General features: G+C 32.9%; 1 protein-coding gene across 2 annotated transcripts in view; it reads left to right on the top strand.

Moving 5' to 3' along the window:
• LOC114328131 (TRPL translocation defect protein 14) overlaps positions 1-11,801 on the top strand; it is a 220,050-nt gene extending 208,249 nt beyond the window's left edge. For both annotated transcript variants that reach the window (XM_028276908.2, XM_028276909.2), the window contains one exon: positions 5,609-11,801. In XM_028276908.2, the coding sequence (XP_028132709.1) occupies positions 5,609-5,724 (116 nt within the window). In that variant the 3' untranslated portion in view covers positions 5,725-11,801. The remainder of the gene's footprint in view (positions 1-5,608) is intronic.
• The last annotated feature ends 504 nt before the right edge of the window (positions 11,802-12,305 follow it).

Below are 12,305 nucleotides of genomic sequence, written 5' to 3'. Positions count from 1 at the left end.
AGGTTTATCTAAAAACTGTTTGAAAGTTAATTCTAAGTGCTATTTAAGCACGTTGAATCTAGTCTTTTAAACCTTTTATTTTTTTTAAATAAAAGGTTAAATGACCCCGTTTGCATGGTTCCCACAGCAAAATTTAGGATTTAAACGTTTCTATCTCGGTTATTTTTTACCCTATAGAAATAGTAAAATAGGTAAAATATTTGGCACAGAAAAAACTAAAATTTGGTTATATATAATTTTTAAATATGCATTCTAAACCGGTCAAAATTATCGAAAACATTACTCATGCTAATATAAAGAAGTTCTAGTAAGGATTACTATAAATTTTAATTTTCGTGGAAATGGCGTATGTTTTATTTTTCACTTTTTCCTAAAAAATTCGAAACCGTTCTTTTATTTTCATTATAACTTGCTTAATTTTGACGCTATTACCTTGTTCTGAAGCTCATTTGATAGGTATTCCAAAGTACTTTGGCAAATGTTTAGCAGGCATATTTTATACATTGAATCGTTTTCCCGTTATTTAAGCTTGAATACTTACGATTTGAGTACTCATCGAAAAAATACACATTCAATTGCCAATAACTCACTTTGAACTAACATTAGTTTAGTTCTTTATGTGAGGAATGTATTCAATTTTTTATTATCTTCAATTTCAGTTATAATAACTTTTTTGTAAAAGCTTATAGTTTTTGATTTATACGTGAAACACCGATTTAAAACATGCATTTTTTTACGAAAAAATAAAATCTTTGGTCTTTAATAACTCAAAAAGTGTTGATTTATTTTAATAACTTTATATAACAAATTTTGCTTATAATTTGCCCCTCTATCGAATTATGGTATTATTTTTAATAAAATAATTTTCACCCCGAGAAGGGGTGGCATCCACCCCCAGGGTAAAAGCGCAAGTTGGCATCATGTCACCTTTGTTCCTTGAGGTATCTTCTAATTACTCACCTATGTTCATGAAAATCGATGGAGGTTCAACGAAATCGGAGGTGAAAACCTTAAGTGACTGCGCTAATAAGTAAGTATTTTATCGAAAAAAGTATTCAATAAAGATATACTTTATATAAAATAAAAAAAAATGTCTGTATAAAGTCTTTATACCCAGTAGAAGCAGAGTTGTAGCTAAAAAAGTAAGTTCTTATTCGTCAAATTCCAAATCGAATATTTCAACGTGAAATAACCAAAAAATAAAGCACGTTTCTTTAAAAAAGCTTTGTTTTTGTTTTTAAAAAAGTTTCTAGCATTAAAGTAAGCACGTTACGCTGAAAATAAAGTTGGTCGTTTTTTGTAAAAGATAGTTTTAAAAAAGCGTGAAAATCACCCTCTAAAAGGGAACTTGCATAACATTTTTATTTCGAAAGAGATGCTATAAATTTGCTAACTCATCGCAACTTTTTTTAAGTGATTAAAAAGCTTTGTTTTTGTTTTTAAAAATGTTTCTAGCATAAAGTAAGCACGTTACGCTGAAAATAAAGTTGCTCCTTTTTTGTAAAAATAGTTTTAAAAAAGCGTGAAAATCACCCTCTAAAAGGGAACTTGCATAAAATTTTTATTTCGAAAGAGGTGCTATAAATTTGCTATAAATCACAACAGAACACGATTTAAAAACAAAAAAAATAGTTTGTGTTTTTCGTTTGGCCCTTCAAGACGAATAAAATCAAATTATTGTTACCGCTTCACAAGTGACTTTACTTATGTATTGTTTATAATACATATGATCTGTAAGTTTCATCGTAAATTTAGTTTTACAGTATTTTTTTTATTTTGAAAAAAATGCCTTTTTTTTAAATAACTTGTGATACGAAATATCCCAAAGTGTAAAGATTTTGGTTTTCTGAATATTTTGTTTTTCTGTAATACAAAAATTGGTTAAGATATGGCTATTCCGAATTTGCATATACTCGTGATTAGTGACTCATTGAAGCCTTTTTAACTACAGCCTTTCAAAAATAAGCACTATGAACCGATGAAACTTACAGATCCTCTATAATAAGCATACATACGTAAAGTAACTTATGAAGCGCTACTGATTAATTTCATTTGAGATGCTAATTAGGAGGTGATTTTTAGATTTTTTTACAAAAAAAAGGATCAACTTTATTTTGTGCGCAACTTTTTTACTTCTGATACTAGAAACTCAAAAAAATAAAGCTTATTTTAAACTTTTTAAAAAAGTTATGATGAGTTTTCCCCGAAAAGTTCTTAATTTTTTGGTTATTTCATGTAGAAATATTCAATTTTGAATTTGACAAATAATAAGAACCTACTTTTCATTAGCTACAACTCTGCTTTTACTGGGTCTACGACTTCGTAATATGTCATATTTATATAAAACATTTTTTTCACTTTTTCATAAGCTGTATTTTTGCTATGAATGTTTTTTTGGTGAAATACTTCCTTTTTTAGTTATTTGCGAAAATCCGTCTAAAAACGTACTATTTTATGAGAAATGAATATATTCACTCGCAAATAACTCGAAAAGTATTTACTTGTGAGGTCAAGACTAGTGAAAAAAACTCTATAGTCAATTTATATTTTCAACATTTTTGCAGAAACAAAAACAAAAAAAATTAATACAGATTAATATGATAGTGACTGCTGCGTTAAAATTTTGAATACGGGCCACGTAAAATAACCGCGTGTTCTTGGCTAGTTCCTTGAGTAGGGAGACTTTTACACTTCCCTCTAAGGCTAGTTCCAACAAATTTAAGCTAGGCGCGCCACTATACGGGCAGGTTTTAAAGACAACAAAATAATGCTTAGGGTTTCGTATCTTAACGTATTTATCAATCAACGCTATTATACAACGTGTAAATTCCACATTATCACTAAATATCCATACGCACGGAGCATTAGCATTAAAAATAAAAAGCATGATGGCGTCTCAGTTTTTTCATTATTGTAGGCAAGACCCTGGGTTATCCTGAGATGCATGAAGGAGGCGAGAAGCCAGCCAGCCTCCGTTGCTAATGCTCCGCGCAGCGCGGCCGCGTTTAAGGAGACTCGGTCGGGAGGTAGTGTTTAAGCGCTAACACAGACGGGGCGGCGTACGTCGACTGAACCCCCGCTGAGATGTCGAAAGCGACGCATCCCCTACTATACTTTGATGCAGTGACACACACCAGGCGCTCTTAAAATTTTCGTTGCAGCGGCGTTACCGCGACCCATCCTAGAAACCATATGTCGCCAGTCGGTTTTACGACTTCGACGGCAACAACACAGACGTTTGAGCTGTTTTCTAGCGAATTTTGTTGTGAGTGTTGCCAAATCTTGTTTAAAATGATGGAAATTACAGACTCAAACTATATTTTTACTTGAATTTTTTACTCCCATATCAAATTATTTTTATATGGGACTCATTGTATTTTTAATTTTTTTACCTTATAGCTTAAAGGGCAACTTAATTAGGTACATTTCTATCTGGAAAAAAAAAATAATCTACTAAATAAATTATTTTTCAAACTCTTTGAACCTAATTTCACAAACAGTCGAAAAGAATTTTCAAATCTGTAACCATTGACCACTTTGACTTGACTTAAATTATTTGTCAGAAGGATTGACTTTAATAAAGATAAAATTATTGACTCCATAAAAATAAAGATAAAAAACAGTTATCTTACCTTATTTATTATTTTATTTATTATGCTCTACGGGCCTTGTACTTATTTACAATTTTACATAATACAGTTTATACTAATAACTTATAAATATAATTTTATTTTATGTCTATTATGTAAACATTGCTGAACTATGGTTCTCCACTATATCCTATTTTTCGCCTTCTCTTTCCAATGTATAATTTCCACCGATACTATATATTCCTGAAACTTTCTTGCAGTCTTTTTCTTGGTCTATCTCGTCTGCTAGTCCCAATTGGTCTTCGTAGCAGTACCATGTTTGGCATTCTTTCCTTATCCATCCCCTCGACATGACCTGCCCACCTGATTCTTTATGACTTTGTGTATCTTATTATACTTGGTTCCTTGTAAAGCATCCTTAATTCTTGATTGGTGCTTCTATGCCAGGCGTCTTTTGTATCTGCATTCTTTTCCCCTGAAAATAGCTCTCAGTACGTTCCGTTCTCAACTCTCTATCATTTCTTCTTCTGTTTTATTTACCACCCATGTCTCACATCCGTAGGTGACTGTTGCTCTTATTACGGTTTTGCATATTCTGGTTTTCGTCTTTCTCGATACGTACTTTGACTTTATTTTGAATAATTTTTTTATTAATATTAATTTGTGAAACATCACTATTTCCCAATTAATGGGGTATAATAAAGGGGCATCAATTTAACACCTGTATTTGCTCAGTGGCGTACCATAGAATAGACAGCCTCTTAGCGTTATAAATAGTTTTTCTTAGGCGATATGCTTTCCCTCATAACGGTGTTATTTCTTGAACATGGCTCTTTAATACTTACTACTAACTCCTGAAAAGATTTTTTAGACATTCTTGTAAAATTAAAAAACTTCTGTGCCTTTATTATATTAATTTCGTTATATAATGTGTAAAAAATTCCTTATACTTTCGTTCCTTTACGATAGAATGTATCCAATATCTGCGTTTCTTTTTTTCTTTAATCTAAGGTAAAGTAAACTTGCATTTATTACAAAAGACAAATCGTCATAACTTTCAGACATCGTATCGTACAGCAGCCAACACGCGACTAAATTTGGCTGCCGCTGTTACACCGCGCCATGTGTAATTGAGCTGCCTCGACGTCGACTCGACGCGCGCCGCCTGGTGTGCCCTTGCTCTAAGGGAGGCTGGCTAGCTTCTCGCCTCAGTTGCGTGCATCTCGGTATAACGAATTTTAGGGTCCTGAGTAAAAATAATGAAAAAACTAAAAGTGCGAATTTTGTTATGAAATTTGGTATGTGGGGTTATAATATTATTTGGAACAACTTGTTCAAATAACTTTTTCCGATATCTGTAGCGCAAAAATATAATATGTATTTTCCAAACTTTTATTAATTTCAGTGCAGCCCCCTAGTTAGTAATTACAGAGCCCCGATACACAACTTTACAACAGCGATATTTTTCATCATCGTTAGATGATTTTGATTGTTGTTAGCTCTGTCAGATATCATGATTCTGGTTTTGTCTTTGTTTATTTTTGAGACCCATCGTTAAACTTACTTCTTCAAAACGTTATAGCAAGTGAATCAGTTCAACCTCGGAACTAGCAAGGATGGTTGTATCATCTGTATATCTCAAGTTGCAAATCTTCTTCCCGCCGATAATGACGCCACCGTTCCAGTCCTGAGTGACTTTCCGCATTATCCCTTCACCATATTATGTATATGTTAAATAGAATTGGACTTAGTATGCAGCCTTGCCTCACGCCCTTAGTGACCCAGAAACTTTCGGTTTATTCTAACTCTGGCATAATTGTTATTGTATAGGCTTTTAATTAGCAGTGTTTATCAGATGATTCGGGATCCCATTTCAGACAACACCTGTCCCATTTAACTCCAATTGACTAAGTTGAAAGCTTTACTATTATAATGTATGAATCACAGATATATTGCGATGTTGAATTCTCTGGATTTTACATAGGAAATAAACCTTTATATATGTTTTTTATTTTCAGATTCGGATTTTTCGAAATATCCAACGTCAGAAAACCGTGATTCTAATATGAAACAGCTATACAACAACGTGAATCATGGCAACCTCAATGGAAAGCCGATGAACGGAAAAGCTTAAGTGTGATTTTATTCTATTACGTTTTAGGTACTTAGTATTTTTACCATTTTTGATCATTTTGTAATATTTTTGTTTAATACTGTTTCGTTAGTCTACTTTTCGAAGGTATTATTAATTTAGGAATTCACAAAAAAATTGACAATGAGTGTGAGTTAGCTGGGTATCTGCCGAATCAGCTGCGTATTCTTGTCAGTTTTATATGACAGAGGAAAATGATAAATTTGTGGATGTTTTCAAGTATTTATTTCGTACTGTTTCTTTCCATGAGATCGGAAGGGAAGTTTTAAATGATATATCCAGGGTATATAAAATCTCTTGCGCTGGTTTGGCCTTTCAAAGACCAGTTAAAAAAGAGGTTTTTTACTTTTTTGACTTTTTCTCAAGCTTTTACCAGGGCGGTCCGATAAGTACTTAGCCTACCAAAGGAAAACAAAATTTTTGGAAAAGCGGTGATTTACTTCTGAACGTAATCTTGATACACTTGACTCAGCAATGCTCCAACCTCTTTAACCCGTCTGAAAAGTATGTTGTTCGAGGTCCGCAAAGTAGGCTTCCGTGGTGGCGATGAACTCCTCATTCGACTTAAATGTCTGCCCGGTGGGTGACTTCTTCAAGTTTGGAAACAAAAAGAAGTCGTGTAGGGCCAAATCTGGAGAATACGGTGGATGGAACAGCAATTCGTAGTCCAATTCGACTGAAATTTTGACATAGGCCGTCTACAAGAAGAATGATTTTTTTGAAAAGGTTACACCACTTTCTTTGAATAGCTCTAGTATGCCTCTCGCATATAAAAAGTATATAGAAGTACCATTTGGATGGTGATCGATTGACATTTTCGACGAAACGAACATTTCTAGTTTCTCATAAAAGTATATCTTCCAAAGTAGACTAACGAGTTATGATTATTTTCACTTATATCTCTTTAAGTTGTTAGTAATATTTTAATTATGAGATAAAAATCTGAAGAGTTTAATAGACGTTAAAAAATAATTTCGCTGCAAAAGTATAAAATCAGTATTGTAAATTATTTTTCTTGTTTAACTTTTTTTAATTTTAGTTTGAGATGTACCTGCTTGAAAATAAAATCTTAATATTGTCAACATTACACCATAGTGGAGTAAGTTATATTTTTTGGAACGTTTAGATGATTGGAGGTCTTTGTCGGCGGAAGAACTGGTTTACGGCTGCTACTACCTCTTCTTCTGGTTCCTATCGGTTTCGGTTCTTGGAAATCATATTGGCAATCAAAACCGTGCTGGCTGCGGCTCGAAACAGTTCCATTGAGGTTTTCTTAAACCATGTTCTCAAATTCCGCAGCCATGATATTCTCCTTCTACCGGGTCCTCGCTTACCTTTGACTTTACCTTGCAATATGGACTGCAGCAGTGAGTAACGGTGCTGATTTCTCATAAATACAATCTCCGGTTCCTTCTTCACTCTTCCTAGGACTTCCTTGTTCGTGATCCTTGCTGTCCATGATATTCTTAGCATTTTTCTATAAAGCCACATCTCAAATGCTTTAAGTTTCACGGCTGCTACATGACGAAAAATTGACTCAAAAAAGTGTTAGTATCGATATATCGAATGACGTACATGGTATATCGATGTTAATCGATTAATATATCAATCGACCATTTCATTATATCAATCAAGAATTTTCTTTGCCTGTTAATTTCGGTTTTGTATTTCATGTTATTTTAAATTACATGCATACACTACTAAATGCATATTTTTTAACTTTTCTGCTTTCTTTCTGATGTGAAGAACTATTTTTCTCATCGTAATAACACAGAGAGGAGAGTTTTATGGTGGAAATAGGTTCTTCCATACAATATTGGCCTTTTCGGTGACTTACTTTGCAGTCAAGAATCGGAAACGTCAAATAATCAATTTATTGTATAACTGTGGTGTACTTCCAAAGAGATATTTGATATTATAGCTGAAATTTTAGTCCAAAATACTTCCGCATTCTTCTGTGTGCGTATCATCCACTAAAATTTAATAAAATCATTACAAACTATAGTCTGTTTTTAATTGGTTGTTTGTAAAAGCTTGTTTGTAATTGGTCCAACTCCAGGCAAGTTTACTCCACTGTTATCAAATTTTGACACTAATGACATTTATAAAATTTTGACACTTTTGGCATTTCATAGGTTAATTAAGTTATATCAGCGGTTTTTTGTATTTTCTGCGTTATTCCTTTAATTTTTAGATTTTCAGTCTGTTGTTATATAAAAAAACGGTTGTTTTTAGAACTCTTTAATGATGTATTAGTATAATATAATATTTATGGATTACCGTCAAAGGCCTATGACAACCAAAAAAGAAGATGTATTTGGTGATATTTCTAATGACTTTCCTGGGTGTGAATCTGTCTTTTTAGTTTACTCCTCTTGGTTTAAAAATAAAGCTTAGTTGAGTGAAATGCTCAGTAGAATCTGATAAAAATTTCTGAATCCCACATGATAGCGACTTCTAATAGGAAGATGTTTAAACGTTTTAACCCCCGCATAATAGGGGTATTCATCGTGGCCATTTTTTTTTTCGTACACTTGACGTAATATGACGTTTAATATTATATAAATATACATCATATGTCAAGTGTACGAAAAAAAATGGCGGCTATGAATAATAGCTCTATAGTAGCAGCACCAACCAGTTGTTCTTTGGACGAACTTGTCTTGAGAAAAGTTCTTTGGTTACTTATTAGATGATCTATTATAAAAGAGTACTTAGTTAAATGATAGTGTGATACTTATTTTTGGATAATATTGTATAGCAATCTCCACTATTCATAGACATATTTTATTATAGATGTGATTTTCATTGACTATTTTTTGTAGTAGTTGAGAACGTCTTGTAGAATCTCTTTCACCAGATTTCTTAAGTTTAAACAAAGACCTGTCCTCAACACTTTGACTAAAACAATGTAAGATTGTTTGCAATAAATAGTTTTAATGGCCGTAAAAATAACTAAATATGCATTCAGTGAATATAAGCCGCTTCAGAAAAAAACGAATGTTTTTAACTGACCAGTTATTTCCATCTTGAAATAATAGGGCTTTTCATCGATTGTCATTTGTTTCGAGCTTCTGTCATATGTTGTATAATCTGTGTATAATATTAATATACACGGATTATACGACATATGACAGAAGCTCGAAACAAATGACTGTGAATGAAAAGCCCTATTACGCATATTCGCTGTGAGCCGATGAGTAGAGGGGATTTGACAGTTTTCGCCAGCGCTGTTAGTGGCAGTTTTGTGCATTGAATTTGAACAATATAAAAATAAAATAAAAATTCCATTTTTATTCAGTTGCAATGCGAAGGCAAAACCGTCTTATTTTTCACTTAGAACAGGGAGCGCAGACCAGCACTCTAAATCGACGATTTTCGACTCTATTTGGAGTCATCATCAGAGAGGAGTAGGCCTGCTGCTCTCTGCCCGAAGTGACAAAATCACGAAAGCTTATCCCCGCATTGCAACTGACGTTTATGGAGTAGGTGACTAGCGTCATCTGGCAACTGAAAGGCAAAGTAAGTTTTCAACCTAATAGAAATTATAATAATTATGAAAAAGATTAAAAATATTACTAAAAGATTTTTAATTGAAAACTTATTGATCCATTTCCCTGATAACACCTCCATGGCTTCTAAAAATTGCAAGCCAGATGGATGCTGAAGCGAAGAAGACAAGAGAGAATTCAAAAAACTTACAATTCACGACCCCGTCTATTCAGCTGGTAAATTCCAACAGAAAATGGACCTAGTTACTCAAAGAAGTAACGACCAATATAAAAATAAAATAAAAATTCCATTTTTATTCAGTTGCAATGCGAAGGCAAAAAAAAAATTGAGAAAAGCATTTGAACAATTTTATCAGAAAAGTACAAGTTTCAAACCGCGAGAGAGCGCTACCGACGAAACTTACAGCCAATAAAAACAGAGGTAACCTCTAAATTTCACATAAACTTCTTCTTTCTCTCAATGGCCTCTTGCGTAAGCAGTCATCCAGTCGCACGAATTTATATATTAAATATTAAAATTATAATAAATAAAATAAAAAAACATAATTACTTTTACTATTAATTATGTGTATTCGTTCAGTAATCAGGTTACAAAAATATTTCAGTTCATAATCCATGTTTTTTTTAGATAAATATCTATTTTTCTCGTTTTGTATATTTCACAAACACCAATTTTATCAGAAAAATACAAGTTTCAAACCGCGAAAGAGCGCTACCGTCGAAACTCATAGCCAAAAAAGAAATTGTGATAAAGAACACGGCATATAATAAGTGTTTTCTATCTTGTGCTTGTGCAAACAGGGGAGGCCTATGTCCAGCAGTGGATTGAGAGGCTGATGATGATGATGATATAATAAGTGACATATGACACTGACAGTTGACAGACAATATCAGCGTCTCTATATTGAAAGAGAATGTTTCTAGTAACAATTGTTAAGTGTCACAGTGAACACGGTTTAATATTTTTTATTTTAAAAGAAGGTCTTTCAATTAAAAATCACAATCTTTACTGAACTGAAATACCATACCTGACATATTGAAAGAGTACCTTTCTAATAGAGTATTTTTCTTGCTAATTGGTCTTTACCAAAGCCATCAAATTAAATAAAAAAATAGGGTATTTTTAAAAGTCAAAGTTTCCATCCTAATAAAAATATTTAAAAATGTTTTTAAAAGATATTTAATTGAAAACTTATTGGACCATTTTGCTGGTAACACCTCCATGGCTTCTAAAAATTGCAAGCCAGATGGATGCTGAAGCGAAGAAGATAAGAGGGAATTCTAAAACTTGCAATTCACGACCCCGTCTGTTCAGCGTGGTAAATTCCAACGCAAAATGGACCTATGTTACTCAAAGGAGTAATACTAATATAAAATAAAAATTTATACCATTTTTATTCAGTTGCAATACGAAGTCAAAACTGTCTTAATTTTTACTTAGTTCAGAGAGCGCAACCAGCACTCTTATCGACGACTTCACCACTTTTTAGTGGTTCTTCAGAGAATGCAGAGATTGCTATCTCGATATTATTAGCGTATTTTTAATTTGAAAACATTTACTTTCAATTTAAAATGAACATGTATACTAAGTTGCTTATTTAAACGCTACGTTTAAGATTATTCTTCGTGGTTAAAGTTAAGTGACGTATGACTTGTGATAGACGGTACTGACAGTAGATAAACAATATCATAATCGCCATATAGGGCTTTTCAACGCTTCTCATTTGTTTCGGGCACTTTTCATTTGTCGTATATTAATATTATACAACGTATGACAAGTTCCCGAAACAAATAAGAAGCGTTGAAAATATATTGAAAAAGATCACATCTAATCACAACCGTTAATTGCCTGTTTAAAAGCTACTCCTATCTGCTTTTAGGCTTATTCTGTGCGTATAGGTGTCAAGTAGGATAGTACAGATGACAGATAGTACTGACAGCAGTAGACAATAGGCCTTTTCATCATGTGAGGAGCGAGTGCGCATCTGCTATGTTTGTCGTACTGTTTTAATCTAGAATTGAGAGGTTAGGTATCATTCATTACTTGTCAGCAACCTAACCTAACATGCTTGTTTATAGTAAACAGTACGAAAAAAATGTCTGATGAAAAGGCCTATATCGCCATATGGAAAAAGAGCATGTCGTTCTATCACCAAGTGTATCTGTAAACAACTCGGTACTTTTCATAGATTACCTACCAATGATGTACCCTTATCTGTACGTTTGTATACGTTTTGTTCAGGGCGCAAATTTACTGAATGTACTGTATTTATTTTGTACCGGTGACTTTCTTCGTGGGCAGGTTTTAAGTCTTTAGATTTATAAACTAGTCCTAAGATTTAATCGATGTTAGATAGACTTTTTAGCTGATTATTTCTGTTGAAATGTTGATATGATATGAAGCAGGATTTGGATGGAGATCTGGTTAAAGCTGATGGCCTTCTGTGTCAATTTCAATACCAAACTGTACTTATCAACAGAGCACCTGTTTGTAATCGAAGGTTTATATCTGTAAAAATATCTACATAATAAAGAATTGAATGGAAATGTTCGTTTTTTTTATATGCTACAAGATAATTAACAGTGATATACTGATATTAACATTTTTTCAGCAATTACTAAATTAAGAAATGATGCTAGGAACATTTGCCGACGATACTGCATTACTGCAACTGCAATCCTAGCCTCACATGCTGACCCTATGTATGTCTCGCATCTCGTTCAAGCGTATCTTAATAGAATACAAGATTGGTTTTTGGAATGGAAAATTAAAGTCAAGCAATGAAAATCTGTTCTAAATTAAGAAGAAATTCCCCCTGTAACTTTAAATAATGTTATCAAATTTTGCTTTTTTATTGAATACAGGAAAAAACGAAGATAAGAAACTTGTTTTTTTTTTCATTATAAAAAACTATATGTATCTAGGAACTCGTGAAGCTCTTTTTTCACGTAACATACTAATACAAAGGTGCCTGGACGTCAGTCAAGATATGTATGCGTGTTTTATTGACTATGATAAAGCATTTGACAAAGTACGACATAAACAATTAA

Source organism: Diabrotica virgifera, chromosome 4, assembly GCF_917563875.1.
Source record: "Diabrotica virgifera virgifera chromosome 4, PGI_DIABVI_V3a".
NCBI classification, from domain to species: Eukaryota; Metazoa; Arthropoda; class Insecta; order Coleoptera; family Chrysomelidae; genus Diabrotica; species Diabrotica virgifera.
The sequence above is the reverse complement of the archived record's forward strand: the minus strand, read 5'-3'. Positions and strand labels throughout refer to the sequence as shown.